Source organism: Myxocyprinus asiaticus, chromosome 42 (genome assembly GCF_019703515.2).
Source record: "Myxocyprinus asiaticus isolate MX2 ecotype Aquarium Trade chromosome 42, UBuf_Myxa_2, whole genome shotgun sequence".
In the NCBI taxonomy this organism is placed as follows: Eukaryota; Metazoa; Chordata; class Actinopteri; order Cypriniformes; family Catostomidae; genus Myxocyprinus; species Myxocyprinus asiaticus.
The window spans coordinates 22472916-22500277 of NC_059385.1; the positions used below are offsets into that span (position 1 = coordinate 22472916).

Here is a 27362-nt window from a genome sequence, read left to right on the forward strand (position 1 = left end):
TTGGATGGGTGAGCGAATACTTTTGGCAATATAGTGTATATATATATATATATATATATATATATATATATATATATATTAGTTTATTCAGTGGCAACAACGATTCATGCAGCATTATTAGCTGTTCATTATTAGTTTCCTGACACAATACAAATGCTTTCATATATTAGATATACAGTGCATTTCAAGGATAGAGGAGGCACAGGAATTTCTTGCTTTTATTTATTTTCATTTTTTTACATCACTATCTAATTTGACACTTTTCAGAGCAAGCAAGCAACCTCAAACTGCACAGCCAACAGAATAAACACCACCAGCACACAACAGCTTCACTTCTGTAGTGGGGACAGGGTCAGCGCTCATGGGTACAACAGGGGAAACAGAGGGGCAGGATTATAAACCATTGGCAATCTCATATTGAACAATCTTCCAACTCCCATCTACATTTGACACAGATCACATACCAGGCATAGAAGAACATTCAGGTGTACATTGCAAAATGTGTGTGTATACAAATGCGTGGTGTTAGTGCTGGACAGCTGCTCTAAATGAGATCAGAGGAAACGCTAAAGACATGTCTTATATGAACTCTTGCATATGCTCATAATACAGTATGTGGCTATGGCATTCTGAGCAGGGTATCTTGGTAAAGACATGTACAACTCACATAGGGCCATTCTGTTTCCAGTTCATCCTGTATTTCATCACCAACTTCACTGCACATCATGAACTTAATCAGTATTTTTGTTTTCCAGACAAAACGTACAAAATTTAAAGAGAAACAAAATTCGTCATTTTTAAGATATTAAAGGGATAGTTCACCCAAAATGAAAATTCTCTCATGATTTACTCACCTTCATGCCATCCCAGATGTGTATGACTTTCTTTCTTCTGCAGAACACAAATTAACGTATTTAGAAGAATATTTCAGCTCTGTAGGTCCATTCAATGCAAGTAAATGGGTGCCAAAATTTTTAAAGGGGGCATAAAAGTAATCCATATGACTCCAGTGGTTAAATCCATGTGTTCAGACACAATATGATAGGTGCGGGTGAGAAACAGATCAATATTTTATCATTTTGTTTGTCATAAATTCTCCTCCCTGCCCCATAGGGGGTGATATGCAAGAATTATGTGAATCACCAAAAACTGAAGAAGAAGAATGAGAAAGTGAAAGTAGTGGAAACTGACTGAGCAGGGAGGAGAATTTATAGTAAAAAAGGACTTAAATATTGATCTGTTTCTCACCCACACCTATCAAATCGCTTCAGGATATATGGATTTAACTACCAGAGTTGTCTGGAGTACTTTTATTTTTCCCTTATATGGATTTTGGAGCTTCACAATTTTGGCACCCATTCACTTGCATTGTTTGGACCTACAGAGCTGAAATATTCATTTAAATATTTTTCTTTTTGTTCTGCAGAAGAAAGTCATACACATCTGAGATGGCATGAGGGTGAGTAAATGATGAGAGAATTTTAATTTTTTTAATTTTCTCAACCAATTAGCAAATAGTTCTATGCATAAATCAAACAACATTTTGAGAAATATTCTTAAAAACAACAACAACAAAATGCCAATGGAGAAAGGAAAAAAAATTCAAGATAAATTCTCTCATAGCAAGCAAATTTATCTTGTTTTAAAAATGTTTAGATTTTTTTTACGAGATAAAATACTGATTAAAAACTGATTTTGTTGAAGTGTTGTCCTTTCAATCACAGTTCAGGGGTAGAATATGCCACCAAGATAGTAGGGACATGAGAGATGTCTTGTTTGGGAAGGTGGGCACAAATATGGTTTGTGTTACATTGTAATCACAGCTTTAGTTGAAACAATCCAGCAATACAATGTTGTTTTAATAGCACCATGCCCAGAAGGGTTGCTAGGAGAATGCTTCCGATTTTCAGTGTGTTACCATAACAAATAAAGAGTCCGATCCTGTTGTCTAGCAGGCCATGTAGCCATAGTAACAGGAAAAAACAGTGAGGTCAGGAAGAAAGGAACAAGAAACAGGAAAAGGAAAACAAATTATAGCAGACAGGAGGTGATAACAAGCAGACATTTCCCCCATGGAGTGTAGGGGCCAATTTGACTTTTCAAACTGTCAAATTGTTAACCATAGTGCAGCAACCCTTGGCACTGCTTTCATTAATAAATCAATAAATGGTAACAGAGGAATTTTAGACTTGCATCAGCCTCCTTTTTTAAAGATGCACATTTCAAACTGCAAGTGAGTGCACATCGTTAAATTAAAAAAAATCCAGTTTTCTGGCTCTGTTTTCTCTCACTTTTCACTGTATTTGCACAAAATGTACACAGAAATCAAAAGAACATCTTGTTGGTCACCACTTGATGTCCAATGTAAAATTTGGGTCCTGAAGCAAAACAAATGAGAACCACTGATCAAGAGGCCTGTTCACTCTGAAAGTGTCCTACTAACTTATATTTGGAGATCTTGCAGGTTACCTCATTTAGGAACAATCAACAGTGTCTTTCAAAATCTCACTAAACACAGCTGCATATAAATAACCACAAAAATGCAAGGTTTAACCTCAAATATCAGTGCTGGAAAGAATCAGAGCTAGCTGCCTCATATGTGTGAATATACAGTAAGTGTGTTGAGTTACAGAGAAGAAAAGGCACGCAATGGAGAATGATGATACAGGCCAAGATTTTGCGGATGTGCAAAAGATGGAGAATAAAAAAATAAAAATCAGCTGAAGGATGGATTTACTAAATGAAAACAGACTGTATAAAAAGAAAAATAGGGTGAATTAGCATAGTCTGCCATCGCTTATCCATTTCGAGATTTAAGCAAGGAACATTAAAACCAGTTAAAGCCTTTTTATCACTACTTTTTACTTTCTACTTCTGGGCTGACAATGAGGCTAAGCACCATCCACAAAATGTGTATTTTTATTAGCTCTACTTCAAACAGTGTGCTAACATAGCTAACCTAGCGGGCTAGCAAATCAGTTGTTGCCCTTTATGTTTTTAGGGTATGTTTTGTGTGTGTGTGTGTGTGTTTTCGAACCAAATCAGAAGAAATCTTGCTGAAATAAACAGTTTAAACCAGCCTAAACTGGTTTGCTGGAATTAGCTGGATTTAGACTTAGCTGGTCATGCTAGGAGGCTGTTCAACCACCAAAACATGCTGAACACCAGCTTGGCCAAGCTGGGAGATCAGCTAAACCAGCTTAAACCAGCAATCCAGCCTAGGCTGGTTTAAGATATTTTTCAGCAGGGTAAGCAAGCATACACTGACAAATCTTACATTCATTCTTTGAAAGAAGAAGAAGAAATAAATAAATAAATAATGGCACTGCCGAAGGGCAGTTGAAAATGGTCGAATTTTCTCCATTTTATTTTTTGTGATATTATGACAATTTTAAGTATTTCATTACGACACTAAAATGGACATCATCTAATCGTTAGGAATGGTGCTTTGACAAATCAAGTCTTGCAAAAGTACAATGAAAAGGAGTTGAGAACAATCTGGCACCTTTGTATCATTACATTAAACAGGCTTTCAATTCTTTCAACAAAAAACATGAACAAGCTTACACTGGACTACTCAAAGGGATCAGTACAGCTCAGGCACAGCTTGGAGTTGAACATACAAAAAAGAAGTCATTCGTTTCTGTGAAATCACATTTACTGACACAGAGAGTAGCTGCATAGTCACTTAATACTGCGTAAAATTTGGGGTTAAAGGTCTTATGGCACATTTGCAGTGCACGGCAACCAGGCAGCACTTGACTGGGTTTTTAGGTCGTAATACTCTCAAACATTAGGAAATTGTTTTTAATTTCACAGTGTCACACCATCTTTACATGTTCTTCACTAGTGGAGTAACACCAAGAAAGAGAGTTCCTCTTTAATCTTAAAGGGACAATTCATCCTAAAATTCAAATAATGTCATCATTCACTCACCCTAATGTTGTTTCAACAACAACTATCCTTTTACAGTGTGATCACACTAGACTATGTGCTCCCTTTGAAATTTCATCTTCCACTGAGTACCAAAGTTCGCATAGCCTTAATTAAGGAATTTGTATAGAGGATGTAGACCTTACAGATTGATCTCTTGGCTCAATACAAGGAATAGAAACTTCAAAGCTCTATGGTTTGCAATGTTGTTGTGGGAATTGTATATTTTAACATTCTGAATGTATTATTATTTATTTTTATTTATGATTTATTTTAATTAAAAATAGATCCCCTAGAGCGTGCCAACATATCCCATAATCGTTACAGTGTCCAAAGTAATTTTGCATGTTCAAAGCCTTGTGCGACTGCATCTTTATACTTGACCTAAACTCGTCACTTTCTCTAGCTATTAACTGTGCCTAGAATGTATTGCACCTGCTGCAAATGTGCCAAGAACGCTTCCAGAAGTTTGTCTTTATGAGGGGTTCAGTTTCTACAACCTCTCAGAGTGTCTTAACAGTTCACTATTCATTCACTGCCAAATACAAACCTCACTTTCATGGATGGAACCTTTAGGATTTAAAGGTGCACTCAGTAATTCTAATCCAATATACTTTTTGTCAAATTCTGCAAATATCTCCTCACAGTCTGCTAGCTGTCCATTCTGTGGGTGGACTGAAAAAAAAATCTAGTATTTGCACACAGCCCTGGCTCTGTAAATGGGACAAAAACAAAGTGGATCAGACCGATTCACACAACACTACTCCAGCCAGTCAGCAACAGGGGGTGGTTCTTGCATGTGCACAGGATGGGGGATGGGGGCAGAGCAAGAGGGAAATTCATTAGAAGAGCGACAGCAAATCTGGCTGATGCGAGCTTTCGAAACTCCAAGGAGGACAAATGGCTGAGAAACAGACCAAGAGAAAAAGGTCAGATGAATATAAACTAAAAAAAGAACAATTATGCTAAGTCGAGGGCTAGGAGCCACGTCAACATCGGCGAGGCTTTTCAGTGGTGGAGAGACCTCCGAGAGGTAAAAGGCTTAAAGACGGATGAAGAAGTTGCTCTTCTTCTTCTCGATAGGTGGGCAACATAAATTTTGCTATGTTTCACAGAACCCATATATGCTGTTGTTGTGATGTTAGATTTAGTAGCAGGAGAGTTGTGAGTGTCTGGAGCTGGTGTACATAAAACCGTCTCATGTGCATGAATTTGGGGGGCGGAGCTTCCAAAGGAGCAATGAAGGGAGGGGTGTGTTTGTTTTGGCAGCTGACTTTGAATATCTACAGTGTTTCTCAGGAATCGCTGAGTGCACCTTTAAAGCAGCTTATACAACAAAAAACAAACAAACAAACAAAAAAATGTTTATGTGTTTACTTCGAAATGAGACTTGCGGCCAAAACAAAGGCATTCTCTTGCAGTCTTGTTTTCTCCAGCTTAGCTCACTGCTTGTTTTTACATGCGGTTTCTTCTTCATTAACATTCAAAGTGCAACGCATAAATATCTCTGGTTGTGAAACAACTTGTGGATTTCAATTACCCAGTCTTGTGGGTTAACCACTGGAAAAGCTTTCTTTTATTAACTGGGTTTGGAAATTATCGCATTGAATGTCATGGGTGGAATATGGTCAGCTGTTCATACTGGTCAAAAAGGCTATTATAACCTAATGAGACATTCAAGAATAATGACGTTCCTACCTGTCTTAAAGGGATAGTTTACCCCAAACTGAAAATTCTGTCATCATTTATTCACCCTCATGTTGTTCCAAAATCATATAACTTTCTTTATACAGTAATGTGGAACACAAAAGGTGTATGACAGAATGTTCAATCTTAGTCACCATTCACTTTCATTGCATCCTTTTTCCATACAATAAATGTGAATGGTGATTAGTGTTGGGCAAGCTACTTAAAAAAGTAATACCCTACAAATTACTAATTACTTTTCAAAATTGTAATCAAGTTTCTTTACTGATTACTTCATAAAAAACAAAAAAGAAAAAAGAAAAAAAATCACATTAAAAATGACTTTTAAGTTACTTTCTAAAACACTTTTCACAGAAACATTTTTGTTTTTCCACTTGAAGATGCACATAGTAACTATTTTTGCATGTGCTATCTTGGACTTACAGTGGCGTGGACACAGCATCATTCAAAATGATGTAAGATGTCATGTAGAAATTCATTATTCACAGTCAGCTATGATTAATTTAATCCAAGAGTTAAAGAGTCCAATAACAAGATGGTTACTGAGATTAAGTGAATAGTATTCTATGGTCATGTGATCATAACATGGCCCCCCCATGAGGGGACCCTCTCTGTGTAGATGAAAACTGCTTTTATAATTTTACTGCTATGACTGTGAGTCTTCATCTCATTTGAGTTATCATGGTTTTATTCATATGTTTAAAAATTACAAATAATTTATTTAGGAGTAAAACTTAAAATAATAAATTACTGAGCACACCTTTTACAAATTCAAAATAATGTCTATATTTCCTCCTTGCTCATTGTAGTACAACCTTCAGCTGTCACAGAAACAAACAGACATACATATGAACATATTAATTCATATTTTAAATGTATTACATAATATTATTTAAAAAATATGTGTAACCCAAGTAATTTAATTAAGAATCTACCTTAATTAAAATTCAGTAACTGTAATCTAATAACAAGATTTTCAAATGTAATAAGTTACATTATTATTTTTTTTAACTTAAAAGTAATTAGATACAATAACTAATTACTTTGTAACACCCAACACCTGATGACTGAGGCTAAAATTCTGCCTCACATCTCCTCTTTTTGTTCCACAGAAGAAATAAAGTCATAGAGGTTTGGAACAACATGAGAATGAGTAAATTATGACAGAATTTTCAAGTTTAGGTGAGCTATCCATTTAGTACACTTTTAGCCACAAACAAAGACAGGAGAAACCCAGTAAACTCTCCAACTTGCCTTGTTAATAACCTAACACTGATAAACAACAGCTTTCAATTACACTCATTTGATCCCTCTGATTTCAAAAGAAAATAAAGTTAAATACAAAAATAATAACATGACTTATGGTGGGCAGAAAGTACAGTATAAAAATCATACAATCAGAAGTGCTCAGATGTGGTTGTTACATTTTTCCTTCTCTTCAAATGAGGCAAATAATTTTTTCTAGATGTCTCCTCTAGGGAGTGGTGTAGGGTCAGGAAAGAAAGCAGGGGTAATGGGGCAAGAGGTAAGGGGCTGGGAGACTAGGGAGTGGAGAATCATAGGCCCTTTGGAGGGTTTGGCACTTGATATGACAGTGGTCTGAGCGAGCACCTCCGTTTATAGACATCCCTCCCCCCTAACCCCTTATTCTCCTGTCGGCTGAAGGGAGGTCTAGCCCAGGCTGGTAATGTTAGCCCTGCCACCAGGGGGCGCAACAATACGTTGGGTGTTGCGACGAGGGATGTTGTCGTCTATCTGAGCACCTGAAAAAAAGGAAACAGATTAACCGATATTAAACGGATAGATCACCCCAAAATGAAAATTATTAAAGTCATACAGGTTTAGAACAATATAAAGGCAAGTAAATTATGACAGATTTTTTTTTGGGCGAACTATCCCCTTAAATCAACCTCTTGGCTTATATTAAAGAGTGATGACTCTGTTCTCTTTCTGCATACAAAGTAGTCAGCATTAGTCCATGTCACTGACATCATGCTACATGTCGCTGTGGCTTTAATGGTTCCTAAGCAATTCCAGATGTTTGATCAAAGTCAAATTCTCTAGGGCAATGAAGTAATACAGTAAGTGACTTACAATAATTAGCTTACTAATTTCTAGTCCATTTACTCACCAGAAAGGCTGAAGCCAGAATGGTGTAGGTTGCGGACAGGTTGAGCTGCCTGCTTGGCCGGAGAGGTCTTGGCAGAGGAAGCAGGGGTCACTGCTTTGGGCGTCACCGAGACTTCACAGACTGGCCCATCATAGAGACCCCGGGGGACACCCCTCAGTTCAGCAAGCTAAAAAACAATGGTGATGGGTATGACAATGTTATATATCAAATCAGATATTCTTTTATATACAGGTATATGGAGATGATAACCTCTGTGGCTCTACAATAGGAGAGAGCGTAACGGTCAACTAGCGTGTTACGGCAGTAATTCACCGTTTGCGAATACAATAAAAATCAATGGGGAGAGCCATAAAGTGACACCTACCTGTCGCAAAATCGTCCGTGACTTCTCTTTTAAAACATACATTTATCGTAGTAAACTCCACACATAGTTCATTCCAAAAGCATTGTTAAGTGTAAAACATGTTGAAAATTAGTTGAAAGGCAGTCAATTAATTTAGTGATGAGCTGTTTCCTCACAAAAGCAGTTTTATTCAGCACACTGAAGCATCTCCTCCATAGACATCCATTCAAAAAGAACGGCCTCTTGTCTCCTCACAAGTGTACCGCCATAGAATGTCTATGGGACTGTTGTGTTATGCTATTTTAGGTTAAGCTTGTAGGCTCCCCTATTAGAAGGGTTCTGATAACACTATCATTATCAAAGAAAAAAAAATATTGTTCTATGTCAATTTTTACTAAATAAAACTTGCTTATGTTCATAAAAAATTACTTGCATTTAAATTTTAATAGGGACACATCCACATAGAAATTTGGACCAATGCTGTTAGCTGCTAATTACATTTATCTTTACCATTTAAAAAAAAAAGTTTAAGTAGCAATATTATTTTTCTATGTGTAGTACAAGTCATGCTATAAATGAGTAAACTGAGTGTATGTTGGAGACCAATGTGTTAACAAAAGGATTGTGTATGAACTGTAAGATTAATGATCAAGTGTCTTTGAAGTCCATACTGAATTAAAAACCAAATAAAATCAGCCAAATAACAAAGGACAATGCATCTACGTGCACTTCATTTGGCTGATGAAGGCTTTAGTTGGCATTAATTTATTGTCTATTGAGAGTGTAGACCATCCTATGACCAAGATGATGAAATTGTGCATCAAAACTCTATAAAGTGCAAGAAAAATACACCAATCAGCCACAACATTAAAACTACCTGCCTCATATTGTATAGGTCCTCCTCGTGCTGCCAAAACAGCGCCAACCTGCATCTCAGAATAGCATTCTGAGATTATATTCTTCTCACCACAATTGTACAAAGTCCAAGGTTATCTGAGTTACCATGGACTTTGTCAGTTCGAACCAGTCTGGCAATTCTCTATTGGCCTCTCTCATTAACAAGGCATTTCCATCCAAAGAACTGCCCCTCACTGGATGTTTTTTGTTTTTGGCACCATTCAGAGTAAATTCTAGAGACTGTTGTGCATGAAAATCCCAGGAGATCAGCAGTTACAGAAATACTCAAACCAGCCCGTATGGCACCAACAAACATCCATGCGATTATCTAATCAGCCAATCGTGTGGCAGCAATGCAGTGCATAAAATCATTCAGATATGGGTCAGGAGCTTCAGTTAATGTTCCCATCAACTATCAGAATGGGGAAAAAATGATCTAAGTGATTTGGAGTGTGGCATGTTTGTTGGTGCCAGATGGGCTGGTTTGGGTATTTCTGTAACTGCTGATCTCCTGGGATTTTCACACACAACAGTCTCTAGAATTTACTTCGAATGGTGCCAAAAAACAAAAACATCCATTAAGCGGCAGTTCTGAGGATGGAAATGCCTTGTTGATGAGAGAGGTCAACAGAGAGTGGCCAGACTGGTCTGAACTGACAAAGTCTACGGTAACTCAGATAACCACTCTGTACAATGGTGGTGAGAAGAATAGCATCTCAGAATGCTATTCTGAGATGCGGGTTGGTGCTGTTTTGGTGGCACGAGGGGGACCTACACAATATTAGGCAGGTCTTTTTTTTTATTGTTGTTGTTGTTTTTTATCCCCTTTTTCTCCCAGTTTGGAATGCCCAATTCCCACTACTTAGTAGGTCCTCGTGGTGGTGCGGTTACTCACCTCAATCCGGGTGGCGGAGGACAAGTCTCAGTTGCCTCTGCTTCTGAGACCGTCAATCCGCACATCTTATCCAGGGCTCGCTGTGCATGACACCGCGGAGACTCACATCACAGGAGGCTCATGCTACTCTCCGCGATCCACGCACAACTTACCACACACCCCATTCAGAGCGAGAACCCCTAATCACGACCATGAGGAGGTTACCCCATGTGACTCTACCCTCTCTAGCAACTGGGCCAATTTGGTTGCTTAGGAGACCTGGCTGGAGTCACTCAACATGCCTTGGATTCGAACTCGTGACTCCAGGGGTGGTAGAGGCAGTTGGTTTTAATGTTGTGGCTGATCGGTGTATATCTGTTCTATAACCTGGCTCCAAAAACAGTATACTATTAGAAGAAAACAATGCCTGATATTACCTGCTTACGATGTTAGCCTAATCAGTCCGATGTCGATAGTTAAAAGAATAGTTCAGCAAAAAAATACTAATTCAGTCATAATATTCTGCTAAATGTGCAACAGATTTCCAGATTTTCATTGAAAAATGACTTCAGTTTCAGGTTGTATCTCACCAAAACCTACCGTATGCCTTCAGAAGACTTGGAATATGATGCATAAGTTGCATGGACTACTTTTATGATGCTTTTGAGACCTTTTTAAGTTTTAAAGTGAAGCACTATCCACTGCCATTGTATTGAAAAAAAGGGACAAGAATATTCAGTAACATCATGTTCTTGTTATTAGAATATAATTCAACAACATTATGTGTAAATCAGACCTATGACAGAATAAAATGTTTTGGGTGAACTATTCATTTAATTAAAAATGTAAAACAAAACTGATATTGGCCGATACCAAAATGGTCACTAATGTTTTGTGCATTCTAGATCATAGAAATTTGAATCTATAGTCTTTGCACACTCACCCTGCTGCGAGCCTTTATCCTCTTGTAGACGTAGTCAGGGAAAGGCTTACGTGTCACATACCGGCCGGATCCCTCAGTGGTGTGGAGATTCCCATCCTCCAAAACGATTTTTCCCTGGCTAATGACCACCAGGGGCGCCCCGCGTACCTCAGTGCCTTCAAAGATGTTGTACTCCACTGCCTGGAGAATGAGAAGAAACATTATGACACTGGTTTAGGAACAGCACTGACCAGTAATTTCCAACTAGGGGTACGTATCCCAAGGGGTAGTTAACCAAAAATGTAATTCTGTCATTATTAACTCACCCTCATGTTGTTCCAAACATGTCTGATTTTCTTTCTTCCATGGAACACTAACGGAGATATTAGGCAGAATGTCATCTTTTTGTATCTGCTTAACATCTCCAATCATGTTCCACAGTAGAAAATAAAATGTCATATGGATTTGGAACAACATGAGTGAGTAAATGATTACAGAATTTTCATTTTTGGGTGAACTATCCCGTTAAAGAGAGAGGACGTTACTTGTAGAGTATTGATTATTTTTAGTTTAAAAGTGAATCATTGTTGGTCTAACGGTCACTTTAATAGTATTACTGCTAATGCTAAATAAAGATATCCAGTCTTTTAAGTCATGCCCTATAGTGAAAGTGTTGAGATGTCATAAGATTTACATTGTGTGAGGAACAGGGCAAAAAGTATGTGTTTATGAACTGATAATCTGCCGTTTTACTCGTGATTTGTGTAAAAGGGAATACAAATCATTGTCGTTGTAGTGCCTCTAGAGTTTATTTCACCAGGAAACTGCCACAATACATACAACAAGCCACGTAAAAATGATTTAGCAAAAAACGTAGGTATAGTAATGTAATTCTATGACACCGAGTTGGCTAAGGGGGTATATAGCACAAAAAATATATTAAACCACTGGTGCAAAGAGTGTGCCTGAAGAATACTATTGATATACAAACGATTCCAATACATGACATTTTGTAAGCATTCTATAGTTATGAAGCAAGAAATCATTAGACAAACGCCATGCTCTCCTGGTGGGATAGTTATGTTGAACTGCTCTTAAACACTTCCACAAACTGCAACATGATATTCCATTACAAATGTACATGTTGGAAATCGTTACTGATCCCTTCAAGTCACCCTGTTTTACTGTAGCATATACAGTGCAAAGAAAACATGGTAGGTTGGAAATAAAGGGAGTGAGGAAGTATCTTAAAAGTTTGCAGGGTGTGTGTCTGGGTGTGTGTGCTGACCACCCTTCTAAATGCTACTGGCGCTTTGCTAAAAGCAATATAGTAAGACCCACATGGCCTAAAAACAGCATGAAGTCATTCAGTTTATCTGATAACCAGCACACACACATGCACACACTCACACACACACTAACTGTCTCCTTCCTCTGAAACTTACATGCTGTCCATGTCTTTTCTGACTGTGTTGAATATAACATTTACAAGACAAAGAAACCCAATCTTGGAGAGCTGGTGTTATAAGCTCACACGCAAATAGAACACATTTAAAAAAATAGTTTTAATTTGCTGCGTACTCTGTTGCGCCTTAAAACCAAGGGGGAGAAATCAATTACCTAGCTGAGCTGAGAGCTGAGAATGACATCACTTCCATGAGTAACATGCCCATGCCCAAGAACTGGTCAGCACAACCAGTGTTCTGTGGTCAGGGCTGCGAACCACATCCGTAAAAACATAATTTTGGCAACTGGTCTACTATATAAGGATATAAATATGATGGCATCCATACAATGTGCACTTTCCTTTTTTTCATCATTGAATTAGCTTTTATCATTTGAATGTCTGCTGTTGTTTTGAAAATAACTTTTAAAACTCTGAATTTAAGTGGTTGAATTTAAAGCTGCGCTTTCTGCGCCAGAGAAAAGGAAAACCATTTCAGAAGCAGAACAAGTTTTTACATTTTGATAAAACATTTTCTTTGCAATAATGTTCTGTGATGATACACCATAATGCACCATAATACCAAGAACGTGTATTAAGAAAGTAAATAGGTTCAATTTTGTATTTTCAAATCCATGACTTATACTTTGAAAATAAAGGGTTTATTGATTATTTTCTTATTTAACAATTTATTTAGCCTACAGTATTGTGATAATAGATCATGTTTTATTCTAATATATAAATATATAAATATATATATATATATATATATATATATATATATATATATATATATATATATATATATATATTTTTTTTTTTTTTTTTTTTATTAAAAAAAAATGTCTTATTCTATTATTTGTGTTAGAGTTGTACAGGGTCAAGTAAATTAATGCATATAGGTTCAAATTAATGCAAATAGTCAATTTTGATTTCAAATTGACTTTAAGTACACATGGTATTCCTGACAGCAGAACTCACCAGATTGTGGCTCTTCGCTGAGATAATCTTTGTAACATCAGGATCCCAAAGCACCAGGTCAGCATCTGAGCCCACGGCAATGCGACCCTTGCGTGGGTACAAATTGAAGATCTTAGCTGCATTGGTGCTGGTGACGGCTACAAACTGATTTTCATCCATTTTTCCAGTTACCTACGAAAGATGGGGACCACTGTGAGAGAATGTTTTCTTTTTTCTTTTTTTTTTCCCATCCGTATCCACGTGTGTTTGGTTGTATTCCAAGATGGGGATATTTAGACTCAAATCTCAATTTGCTTTTATGATTGAAAGATGAATAGATATGGTAAACAAAATCATACTGGTAGTTTGTGATTAAATGTCCCCCCTTATTGTTTGCAGATCAGTTTTTTTTTTTGTCTCACCACACATTTGTCCCAGATGATGGACATTCTTTCCTCAGTGCCATTGGTTCCTTCAGGGATAAGGGTGAAATCATCTTTACCCACAGCTCTCTGGGCAGTATTAAAGGTACAGTGAGCACTGCCTGTAACCTGCAGATCCCCACTGAAGGGTGAAGTATGAAGAGGCAAATGCCATGTTAAGAAAACAAAAACAAATGAGTTTATCATAAATATTTACATGTATTCATTTAGCTGACCCTTTTATCAAGAGTGATTTAAGATGCTTCATCCTTGGGTCCTTTTAAAAAAAGAAACTCAGACCCCTTTAAATCAAAAAGTAGATGAACTGAAAGTGAAAAAGCAACTAGTGCTCTTTGGGTTCACACTGTATCTGGTTCTAACATTGAGCTTAGATCTAATTTTGGTTCAGTTATCAGTGTCAGTCCACTTTCCATTTATACAATTATTTTTTGGAATCCAGACCACTACTGTCACAGAGCAGAGATAGAGGACCCAAACGCAGAGAAAAACAAAGGAATTTATTAATATAAAAGTAAAGGCAAAAGCCAACATAAAACTCCCACGAGGGGGAAAACAACACAAACTACCCCGTAGGGGAAAAAGTCATCCAGGCTTGGGCAGGGGTGACAGGGAACAGGACCGACAAGACGAGAGAATGCGTAGCAACGCCAAACGTAGTGATGCCACGCATTCTCACATTAAACGAAACCTGAGCGTACATCGCTAGGCAAACGCCACGCGATGCATGCAACAGGCGACAAAAACAAGACAGGACACCTGTGCGAGAGTTCGGTCACACACAACCCTGAAACCTCAGCCAGAAGTGACCGAACCTCAGCACAGCGTGAAGACAGCTCGTGACCAGGGTGTGGCACAAAGCAAGTGAGACGCGTGTCCGCGGTCATGAGAGACAGACATAGATTATTGATGCGAGTGCATGCCACCAAGATGACAAACGCAATGCACTCATGCCAATACAGGACAAGACATGGAACATGAGTGTCCGGATCCCGACACCAAAACTGAACAAGACAGAAGGGTCAGGATCCAGACACCATGCTCCAGACATGAAACAAGACCAACTGAAAACACAAGACAGACATGGGACGATAATGCCATGGTCCTGTCAGATGAAAACCCAGACTGACAGAGTGACAGGACCATGACAGTACCCCCCTCCTGGTGTCCCAAAATGGGAACATCAAACAATACACAAGACAGACAAAAGAAGCACAAACATAGAACAGAAAATACAACAGAAAGGGAGGGAAGGAGGGAACTTAAGGAAAGGGGCAAGGTCCGGTGGCCTGGGAGGAGGCCTAGGAGGCGGCCACAGGGCAGAGGTGGGTTCTAGAGGCCTGGGAGGAAGCCTCAGGGCAGGGGAAAGGTCTGGAGGCCTGGGAGGTGGCCACAGTGCAGTGGTGGAGTATGGAGGCCTGAGAGGAAGCCTCAGGGCAGGGGCGAGGTCTGGAGGCCTGGGAGGTGGTCACAGGACAGAGGTGGTGTCTGGAGGCCTGGGAGGTGGCCACAGAGCAGAGTTGGGGTCTGGAGGCCTGGGAGACGGCCTCAGAGTAGGGGCAGGTTCTGGAGGCCTGGGAGATGACCTCAGGGCAGGGACAGGGCCTGGAGGCCTGGGAGGCAGCCACAGGGCAGAGATGGGGTCAGGAGGCTTGGAAGGTGGCCTCAGAGCAGAGGTGGGTTCAGGAGACCTGGGAGACAGCCTCAGGTCAGAGGGAACAGAGATCAGGGTGGCTGCCACTGGACAGGAATCAGGAGGGAGCAGCTCAGGGGGTAGAGCCGTGGAAGTCTTGGGCAGCAAAGCCATGGAAGGCTCAAGGGGTGAAGCTGTGGAAGGCTCAGGGGGCAAAGCCATGGAAGGCTCAGGGGGCGAAGCTGTGAAAGGCTCAGGGGCAAAGCTGTGGAAGGCACAGGCACTGGCTGCAATGGGAATGACCTCTGTGGTTGTGGAAGCTGGCGAAGACTGGGGAATGGTCTCCTTGGTAGTGAACACTGGCAGGGACAGGGCAAAAGTCTTAGTGGCTGTGAACACTGGCAGGGACAGGGGAACAGTCTCAGTGGCTGTGAGCACAGACAGTGACAGGGGAATTACCTCCGTGGTCATGGGCACTGACAGTGATGGGGGAATGGTCTTCATGAGTGTGAGCTCAGGCAGCAACTGGGGAATGGCCTCCATGGCCAGGAGCTCTGGCAGTGACTGGGGAATGGCCTCCATGGCTGGGAGGTGGGAGCATTGATGTTGGGTTCCCACAGCCCGAGTAGGAACCTTTCTTCCATCATCTCAATGACATGATCTACCACCTTCCAGAAGGACCAAGTTTGCATGTCTCCCCATATCTCCCAATCAATTGGCTCTTCAAGTCCATACAGGAACTGATGTATTAGGGTGGTCTCACCAAAACCCAAGCCCTGAGCTGCATCGAGGAGAGCCTCGGCGTAAACACCAAAAGGGCGGTTGCTCTGAAGCCAACTCCTTGGATTGCGGCTCAAGGCCGGGTAATGGGAGGCTGGTTCCTGCCGGACTGGAGCGGGAGAAAAAAAATTTCTGCTGGGTCCATTGTGGCCAGTTCGTAATGTCAGGAGTTATGAGCAGAGATAGAGGACCCAACAAATAAGTAAAACAAATTAATTTATTAATATAAAAGTAAAGGCAAAAGCCAACATAAAACTCCCACGAGGGGGAAAACACAAACTACCCCATACGGGAAAATGTAATCCAGGCTGGGGCAGGGGTGATAGGGAACAGGACCGACCGTACTGAAGACAGGAACAGGACCAAGATACAGGACCAACAAACAAACAAGACCGGCTGGATACAAGCATGACAGGAAACAAGATGACCTAGCACTGGACAGCACACACGAGGAGACTCAAATAGGGAGAGAAATCAAGCAGGTTAATACAGGGCAAGTGTGATTAATGAAACAATAATGAGCAAACAAGGAGGCAGGGCAAACGGCACGTGATGCACGCAACAGGTGACAAAAACAAGACAGGATACCTGTGCAAGAGTTCGGCCACACACAACCCCAAAACCTCAGACAGAAATGACCGAACCTCATCACAATGTGAAAACAGCTCACGACCCAGGCAAAGCAAGTCCACGGTCACGAGAGACAGACATAGATTATTGACGCGAGTGCATGCCACCAAGATGACAAGCGCAATGCACTCACGCCAATACAGAACAAGACATAGAACACGAGTGTCCGGAACCGGATCCTGACACCAAAACCAAAACCGAACCTGACAGAAGGGTCAGGATCCAGACACCATGCTCCAGACATGAAACAAGACCAACTGAAAACACAAGACAGACATGGGACGATAATGCCACATGACAACTACATTCTTACGTCCAGACCAATTATTTTTCCCCCTTCCCTTCTTCTTCTTCTTTTTAACAACAACAACAACAACAACAACAAAAACAATGTAAATAATAATAAATAAATAAGATAAATAATTCTAAACTAAATTAAAAACAAATTTAAAATATATTTAATTTAGGATTATTATTATGATGATAATGATTATTAATACTAATACTAATAATTAATAATAATACTAATAAATAAACTAAATAATAATAAAACTAAATAATAATAACTTTACTATTGAATGAAAGTATACAATAATAATAAAAATAATAATAATAACAAAAGTTGTTTTAATAATGGAAAAGACTGACCGACTGCAGGAAAGTTTGCACAGGTATGGGTGGGCTAGTTACCTTACCCACAGGTCCTCATACAGGGGACACCCTAACCAACTACGAGAACAATAAAAGGAAAACAGCCCAGTGGTCCTCCGAGAGGTGAGATGGAATATGGGCCAATTAAGACAGACTCTACGGACACGACTGGAACCATGACTAATGAGTAAATGATCCTTAGGAAATGTAGTTGAGGGTGGATGAGGGTAACAACTAACAGGGGTCTTCATAGTCAACTAGGAAGGATAAAATGTGGCAGGAACAGCCAGACACAACCTTGCATTGCAGCAGCAGGTCAGACAAGAAGAATACAGAGCCCGGTTGAGCACCACAGTGCTACTGAATCCACTGTAGTAGAGGGGTAACAAGAAGACCAGTACCGCCAGCAGGTCAAGTCGAGCCCCGCGAAGTGAGCCGCAGGAGTATAAAACTATCAACCCACAGACAAGACCAGGAAGGCAAAACAACGAGAAGAAGCTAGGGAGAAGGAAACTAATCAACTGGCCAAGATCTAATGACAATGAAGCATGGAACAGACTAGATCAGGACCTGTGCTCCACATTGGAGAATCCAGTTATTGGAAGGGTGGAGGGCAAGCTTAACATGTTTAGTGACGTTGTTTCTATTGGAAGAAGCAGTGCATACCCTTGGAATTGTGAATAGCAGTCACCATCTTTATACCCATAGAACAAGAATCCACTAACATTAGTCAGTTTAGGAGTATTGCTCTACTGAATGTAGAGGGAGTTTTTTTTTCTTTTTGGTGGTACAAAGGAAGATGTCTGACTACCTCCTAAAAATGGATTCTTAGACACCAGCTGCCAGAAGGCAGGTGTACCAGGTTTTCCGGGGTGTGTGGAGCATGCGTCAATAATATGGGAGCAGAAGAGACAAGAGAGACAAGAAAGATCTCCATAGAGTCTGGCTGGACCTGTCAAATGCCTATGCATCAGCTGATCTGCTATGCAGTGGAGTTTTTCCATGTACAACCTAAGTGTATTAGGAGCTTGGTAGACAGTTTCAATGGGGACCTGGAAATATGTCATACAACACAGGAGTACACAATTGATTGGCAGCAACTGGAAAAAGGAATTGTGATGGGATGTTCAATCTCTCCCATCCTGTTCACAGCAGCATTCGAGATCATCCTAATTGGTGCCAGATAGATGGCCTGAGGAACCCATGCACAGTCTGGAGTGAGATTTCCAGTGCTGCACAGCTATATGGACAATGTCACAAGCAACCTTCAGACTGCTGCACGTACAAACTTACTCTTGAAAAGGCTGGGAGAGCTTTTGACATGGGCCAAGATGAAGATTAAGCTAACAAAACTGCATAGCCTTTCCGTTTGTAAGAGAGTTAGGAGCAACCAGATATAGCTTGAAGTACAGTTGATGGGGAAAAAATCACAGTGCTGACAGAGCAGCCTACTCGAAGTTTAGGGAGAGAATACACAGCAGATCTTTCAAATAAACACATGGCAGGGTTGGTTCTGAAGCAGCTGAAAGAAAGCTTGGATAAGATAGGCCATTGTCATCTGCCAGGCAAATATGAGGTCTGGTGTTACCAATTTACATTGTATCATCACCTGATGTGGCCACTAATAATGTGTAAGATCACTGCAGCGACAGTGGAAAAGATGGACATCAAAGCCAACAGTTACATCAGGAAGTGGCTGGGTTTGCCTCATTGTCTTTCAGATGTAGCATAGTTTGGAAGAAATGCCACAAAAGTCCATCATCCTGGGCTACAAGCAGAAGACTAGGCTGTTCTTAGAACTGAGGGAATTGACAGATCTGGCTGTGAGGGCTAGTCAGGCCCAGGTTCAAACAGGCTGTGCTTGGAAGGCAGAGAAAGTTGTAAACAGGGCAGTTTCAAAACTGAATCAACACGAGATTGTTGGAAGAACCAAATCAGGAAGAGCAGGCCTTGGATGTGGGGTGATTCCCAAACTGTGGTCAGCAGCCTCTAAAAAACAGAGGAAAGTGATGGTAGTAAAAGAAGTATCCAGGACGGAAGAAGAAGGGTAAATTATTAGAGCAGTCAGCCGGCAGCAGCAAGGGTGCTGGACAGTAAGAGAGGGTACATCTGATAGAGTTTTAGGATGGGCTGACCTCTGGATGGAACCCCAGGCCAGGCTCAGTTTTCTAATAAGATCCACATATGTTCTTTTCCAAGCCCTGTAAATTTGTCTCTGAGGTACGGCAAAGGGGAGAATTGTACCCTGTGTGAGGCCCCAAGAGCAAATAAGCAGCACATGTTGGCTGGGTGCAAGATCACCTTGGCATAAGGACAGTAAAGGTGGCAGCATGAGCACGTCCAGCAAAAGCTGGCAGAGATCCTAGAGGTGTGTAGAGTAAAGGCAAATAAAGGCCACCATGCTCTTCAGAGGAAGTTAATTGAGTTTGTTAAAAAATGGAGGCGATGCACAAGGTACTGCACAGAGGGAAGAAAGATCAATCCTGGCACCTGGAAGTGATTGGTCAATGGTGGTCGACCTTGGCCAGCAACTTAAATTTTCTTCTAACGTCACCATTACCTACTTGAGGCCAGATGTGGTGTTATGATCGGCAACAGCTATAAAAGTTATAATGATTGAGCTTACTGTCCAATGGGAAGAGGGATTGGAGGCAGCCTATCAGAGGAAGAAGCTCAAATATGCTGATCTGGCCGCTGAGTGCAGGGAAAACGGATGGAGGTCGGGTATTGAGGATTTATGGGAAGATCAATGCAGCATCTATTGAAGGACAACGGTATCATTGGATCAGCATTGAATATGTCTCTAAGTATAAGGTAGAGTAATCTGAGAAAGGGAGCTTCTGGCTATGGTTAAGAAGGAAGGACAAAAAGTGGAGTATACAGAAGTGAGAAAGTAGGAATATGGAACATCTGTGATACAGTATGTGGTGATGTAGTATGTGGGAGAGGGGAAGGGGTGGGTAGGAATTATTTCCACTGACCCACTCAGAGAGTGATTGAGTGGGGGAGTGAAACCATGCCAAGCTAGGTGTTGGAGTGGTGGCTGATGCAGTCTCGTGGCTTGCCTCTTATGTCACTCTCATACTTAATCTGTTGGGGTATTGGTTTAAGGATGATAGTAGGTGTAGTCTGATAGCTAGTCTTTTCTAAAATAGACGAGGCCTTGGATTTAGGGTAGGACTACTTATGGTTGGGGTTATCAAACCCTGGCTGCATGGTGTGACCTGTAAAGGAGGAAGGTCTTGATGGGGATGCAAGAACTAGAAGCAAAGGAAAGAATCTGGTGTCCAGCTGTGGGGGTGGAAGGGAGACGTCCCTGACCACTGCCCCGCACCTGGAGATGTTCCGAGATTAATGGGGTGAAACATCTGTTATGGGTGACTCACGGCTGATGACTCCGTAGCTGGATGACTGAAGGGTACTGGTGGAGGTGCGGCAGGAAATAATGCTTAACATGTTTAGACGGCTTCATGTGCATTTGATAATATTATTACTAAATAATTACTAATAATACCAATACCTAAACTATTGCAAATGATAATAAAACAAAATAAAAATAACTATCATTTATTAAAATTATTACATAATAATAAATAATTAATTGATTGTTCAACAATTTTAAATATATATTTTAAATATATATTTATAATACTGTATTTTTATATATTTCATTCACCACAGACTTAAAACAAACCATATTCAAGCCACCTCCCAAGATGGTCAAAATTTGGTTCCTCTTAAAAGGGTCTAAGCTTTTTTGGAGCCTTCATATATGAGCCAAAATTATTTTGAACCACTCTCAAGTGTGAAAACACCCTCACAGTTCACTTATTACAGAGGCAATCCCTTATTAAAAACCTGGTATTAAGTGTCTTATTCAAGGGTTCAGTGGTGTTCATGGACCAACCCTTAAGGGATTTGAACCTACAACCTTGTGGTTACCAGCCCAGATCTTTAACCACTATGTTACACATCCGAAAAAAATGAAATGAATATCTAAAATGAATACTACTAATAAAGTCTTTGAGGGCTCTTACCATGACAGCAGTGAGTTTAGATAGTCTGGTGTGGTGGGATCTGGACTCAAGGGTGGGGACGTCACGTAGGCGGCAGCCTTGGCCCAGTTCTTGCTCCAATAGTGCGATCCATCTGTGCCAAGACTTGCTGTGATTGGCTCTCCATACACAACGGTGCCTAAACGGTTCAATGATCCTGAATTAGTAACAGCATATATAATTTTATTGTAATAACCTTGCCTAATTCTGAGGCCTGACCAGCATGATGTAATTTCTTGTTGTCAAGCCAAGAACAGCTGAGTCATAGTATGCTGTATTTTTTGTTGGACTGCAGTGCATCCCTGCTCATAAAACCTGCCTTGCTTGTCCAGACATAAAAAACCTAATTTTAATGGCACAAAGAGTGTGGAATCAACTCAAACTTCAAATCATCTGAGAATGTTCTTCATAGATTATGTACATGTATTTCAAGGCTGAAATAAACAGTATGTTGGTAATTCGGCCTTGAATGTATCCCCTAGCTTTGGACAAATTCATTTTGAATCTAGTCAGTCCAAGTAATGCTTATGTGCATTCTATAGTAAAGAGGCCAGATGATGTCTTCACCAAAACAAAAAAAATGTGTGTATATTGAGTGCACATTTTTGTACACATTGAGCATTGCGATTTCTTGTATTACGTTTTTTAAGAGTGGTCTGTCTTCTCTTTCTTAGGTGATGTTCACACAAGATGTGTTCTTGCATTCAGCGAGATGGAGCTCACAGAATTTAAACAAACCTGATGTTTCGAGATGCACTTTTAAAAGTTGAACTGTATTTAACTTGAAATGGCATCTCAACATGGCGCTCATGGTGTGAGACACTTAAAAATACAACCAACAGTGAGAAACATCACAACACACAAAGACATCCATCTAGCACATGTTTACATGCAAAAGAATAAAAAAAACTGCAAAATGTCTGTCTCGGGTTTGGATCTGACCTTTCTTCCTGGCATGGGCGATGACATCAGCAGCACTCTTACTCATCACCTTGGTAATGTAAAGAGGGCAGTTGGTCTGATTGGCCACTGTTACAGAGCGGTTGACTGCCTCTGCCTCCACCTAATCAATCGAGAAATCCATCCATTACAAATGTTTTCTTTAAAGAGAAACAAACAAAAGGAAAGTTTCTTTCCGATGGAAAATGGAAAATGTCTTTTCTCAGAAATCAATGTCATGTCGCAACCTCTTCTGGATGGCTGAGGACATGTCCCTCTGGTCCAGTGATACCCAACTCCAGGATCCTGTGCTGTTCCTGTTGAAGGAAAAAAAGGACAAAGAGAAAATATGAGCTTGAATTGATGATGTCATAGTCTCTCTGTATACTTTATCTAAAAAAACAGATTTTATCCCCGCAATCAAACTTGGTCCTCAGTACAAAGAGTTCTCTTATCTTCTGAGATGATCATGATGAATACACATAACTGTAGGCCAAAAGTTAGCTGCAATTAATTATATCGACCTCATGTAAGAATATTTGCTTTGGTTTCGCTAGCCAGTACAAAGTCTAAGTGTTCATTGTAGAACACATGTTTTGATTTAGAATCTCCAAACAGTTTACTGTTAATAGTAATGTTGTGTATCAGAGCTCAGTGTTGGACTATGTACCCTCTCTATATATCTCACCTCAGCTATGATGTCTCCATTTTCTGCATGAACCTGAGCGATTGCGCCAAGATCCCGAATGACACTGAACACTTCATAGATCTGCAAAGAAATACATACACGTAAACGCAAACTCGAGACTCTTAGAAAGGAATGCAAAATATAGTGCAAGCATTATTTAACCAAATGCAGCAATCACTGCCAAACTATCCAGGCAGGGACTCTTTTTGTAGATATACATTTTTAGCGCAATACTCTTGGGAATTAGAAGATAAACACCTACACCAACTAAATATGTCTCTGTGTAAGCTGAATTCAGACCACCACCATACAAAAATGAACTGTGGTGGTACTATAGTGCAGTGATGTTAATAACTGTGTCAGAAATTAACTTTTTTACTGTGTTTTATTATAATATTTTACAACATTTGACCCCTTGATCTGATTTTCAGGGGCATTTTTTGGGGTGATGAGACCAAAATAGAGCTTTATGGTCACAACTATAAGCGCTATGTTTGGAGAGGGGTCAACAAGGCCTATAGTGAAAAGAAAACCATCCCCACTGTGAAGCATGGTGGTGGCTCACTGATGTTTTGGGGGTGTGTGAGCTCTAAAGGCATGGGGAATCTTGTGAAAATTGACGGCAAGATGAATGCAGCATATTATCAGAAAATACTGGCAGACAATTTGCATTCTTCTCCACAAAAGCTGCGCATGGGATGCCTTGGACTTTCCAGCAGGACAATGACCCTAAGCACAAGGCCAAGTTGACCCTCCAGTGGTTACAGCAGAAAAAGGTGAAGGTTCTGGAATGGCCATCACAGTCTCCTGACCTTAATATCTTCGAGCCACTCTCAGGAGATCTCAAACGTGCGGTTCATGCAAGACGACCAAAGACTGTGCATGACTTGGAGGCATTTTGCCAAGATGAATGGGCAGCTATACCACCTGCAAGAATTTGGGGCCTCATAGACAACTATTACAAAAGACTGCACGCTGTCATTGATGCTAAAGGGGGCAATACACAGTATTAAGAACTAAGGGTATGCAGAATTTTGAACAGGGGTCATTTCATTATTTTCTTTGTTGCCATGTTTTGTTTTATGATTGTGCCATTCTGTTATAACCTACAGTTGAATATGAATCCCATAAGAAATAAAAGAAATGTGTTTTGCCTGCTCACTCATGTTTTCTTTAAAAATGGTACATATATTACCAATTCTCCAAGGGTATGCAAACTTCTGAGCACAACTGTATATATATATATATATATATATATATATATATATATATATATATATATATATATACACACACATACTGTATATATACTGAAAATAAAGAAAAAATAAAAATACAGTTGTTTCCTATTAAATTAAATCAAATCAGCATCAACTCAATCACATGAATTAGGACTAGATAGATAAAATATTAGGAAATATATCAGATGTTACTTATAAAAAAAAATAAAAAAATAAAAAAAAAACAAACAAAGAGGAATTGTTTACAGAGGCACTTTTACCCCTACTGTACATTTTGAATTTAACTGGCATTTTTGTCACTTTTAATTGGCATTTGTTTCACTTTCGTTGGTATTTTGATTCAGAGCCCTAATTAATTTCTGACCCTGCTATAGATGGTTATACCACAGTACCTTGATATATACCATGGTACTGAATGATAACCATATTCATAAACCATGGTATGTTACACCAAATAATACCATTGTACTACCACAGTACATGTCAAAAAGTCTGTATTACCATGGCATTATGTTCAAAATAATGCGCATAACCAGGTTTTTATTCTCATAAAGTGTAAAACATGTGCCATATACATTGTAAAAGATGTAAGAGACAAGTAGGTGGGTATAACTCAACTTTAGGTATATAACCTGAAGTAGGTCAGGGAGGAATTTATACCTGTGAATCAGTGAGCTGAAAGACATCTTTGTAAGCCAGGTAGACGAGGAAAGAGTTAATTCCTGCAGACAAAGACGGAGTATGAAATTACAGAGGGCAATGAGAGAGTCTATGAGACATAAGGTTAAACAGCACAGCAGTAAAATTCCTTACTGTTGGAGTAAACGCTAATTCTGGTAGATTGTACAGCAGATACAGATGTTCGCATGAGTAAAAGCTGCCAGTAGTTTACCATGATCTCTGACGAGTGCCTCCATCTCCTCCTGGACACCCTTATGCCATTCGGTGATGTCCACATGGAGGGAGTAGTCACAACACGCTTTGCTGTCCGCCCATTCATGCCACTGATTAAAGGCAGAGATCAGACTCGTCCCAGGTTCGGGCACCACATGGTCAACTATTTACACACACAAATATACACACAGTGGTTGGGTGTATATTAAGAAGCTTCTACACATTAACCCTAAAATGCATATCGATAACAAATGGATCTACAAAATGCCCAGATAGTACCAAACTTTAAAAACATTTTCATGACAATTAGAAATGAATAGAATATTATATATTATGATATATTTTGAGGTTTTATTTTTCATATATAAAAGAGATGATGCAACAACTATAGAACAGGATTCATTACTTTCACAATACAATTTCATGAGACACAACTGGCTGTCAAACATATATTGAGCTACCAACCTAGTCTCATTGAATGAGCGTTACTACAACTACATTTTGTACATTTTATGAGATCAAGCTACACATAAACATAAGCTACACACTTGAATGAAATATTTCTCATGATCTTAAAAATCTTTTGATCTGAAGGCGTATGCTTAAATGTTTGAAATTAGTTTTGTAGACAAAAATATAATTGTGCCACCATATTAATTTATTTCATTACAAAACTAAAATGTATTTAAAAAAAAAAAGTTTTTGAAATTGATGACTTGGACCAAATAATAAAGAAAAGCAGCCAATAAGTGCCCAACATAGATGGGAACTCCTTCAATACTGTTTAAAAAGCATCCCAGGGTGATACCTCAAGAAGCTGGTTGAGAAAATGTCAAGAGTACATTTCTGCAAATTCTAGACAAAGGGTGACTACTTTGAAGATGCTAAAATATAACACAGTTTTTATTTATTTTTGATTTTGTTTAGTCACAACATAATTCCCATAGTTCCATTTATGTTATTCCATAGTTTTGATGACTTTACTATTATTCTAAAATGTGAGAAAAAAACATTATAATAAAGAATGAGTAAGTGTTTCAAAACTTTTGACTGGTAGTGTGTCTATATATATATATATATATATATATATATATATATATATTTTTTTTTTTTTTTTTTTTTTTCTCTGACACTTTTTGATTCTAAATAGACATGCAACTTACATAATTTCAGTAATACACCCAAAGGACAATAGCCATATCATACTGTTCATGTTTTACACTTGCTGTAATTTACTTCCATGTTGCTTCTTCATCAAATAGCAAAGTCAAATGTAAATAAAGTCAATCACTGAAACATTAGTGTCACCTTGAGTAAGAAATAGCATGTATAATATGTATGTGTACACACTAATGGAATACTAATAATTCACAATTTTCACACAGAAAATCAACGTGACATAGTAGTAATTTGAATGAATATAGCACTCATTTGTCTAGTAATAAACAAATAAATAGACATCCTGTGATAGTAAACATAAATAGATATGAAATAATTATAAAAAAATATGATTTATGAAAGCACAAAAAAAGAAGGTTGTTAAGTGGTTTTTAGTGCATTTTTATGAGGTTGCTTACTGGCCCAAGTTAAAAGAGCCCACCCTCAAGTCTCAAGTCAAACATACTGATCATGGTGGTTCCACCAGCCAGGGCGGCGCGGGTGCCTTGGTAGAAGTCATCCGCTGCAGTCATGCCCCTATCGGGCATCTGGAAGCGTGTGTGCACATCAATGCCACCTGGCATCACCATGCCCCCATGAGCATCGATGGTTTTTACCCCACCAGGCACTATCAGATTTTCTCCAATTTGTCTGTAAAGCACAACGGAAGACCAGAGTGAGATTTGAAAAACATTATCATTTATACAGTTTGGTGAATTCAATGAATCTTGACTAAATTGGGCCTAAGCTATTTCATACGATTCTAAAAGAATGTCATATGACATTAGGGGATTTTCGTGCCTATAAACTCAACATAAATGGAAGTTATAATCAATGTGTGTTAAAGAAATAGTTCAACCCCCACCCCCACCCCCCTCCAAAAAAAAAAAAAAAAAAAAAGAAAAGAAAATCATCAAATTCTGTTATCTCTCAAACTTACTTGATCAAGCCATCCTCAATATAGATGTCGGCACAGAACGACTGATCATCGTTCACAATCTTAGCCCCTTTAATCAGGAGACGGTCACTCTGCAGAGAGAGA

The 27362-nt window shown here is 39.4% G+C and overlaps 1 protein-coding gene across 2 annotated transcripts in view; it reads right to left on the reverse strand.

Moving 5' to 3' along the window:
- Positions 1–204: 204 nt before the first annotated feature.
- Positions 205–27362, reverse strand: part of LOC127432746 (dihydropyrimidinase-related protein 2-like) — a 42881-nt gene continuing 15723 nt past the window's right edge. For both annotated transcript variants that reach the window (XM_051684138.1, XM_051684139.1), the window contains exons 2-14: positions 27261–27349; positions 26787–26971; positions 25161–25325; positions 24929–24990; positions 23028–23108; positions 22588–22656; positions 22343–22463; positions 21383–21539; positions 13634–13775; positions 13233–13403; positions 10829–11008; positions 7772–7937; positions 205–7403 (exon numbers count right to left, since the gene is read on the reverse strand). In XM_051684138.1, coding sequence (XP_051540098.1) covers positions 7312–7403; positions 7772–7937; positions 10829–11008; positions 13233–13403; positions 13634–13775; positions 21383–21539; positions 22343–22463; positions 22588–22656; positions 23028–23108; positions 24929–24990; positions 25161–25325; positions 26787–26971; positions 27261–27349 — 1680 coding nt within the window. In that variant the 3' untranslated portion in view covers positions 205–7311. The remainder of the gene's footprint in view (positions 7404–7771; positions 7938–10828; positions 11009–13232; positions 13404–13633; positions 13776–21382; positions 21540–22342; positions 22464–22587; positions 22657–23027; positions 23109–24928; positions 24991–25160; positions 25326–26786; positions 26972–27260; positions 27350–27362) is intronic.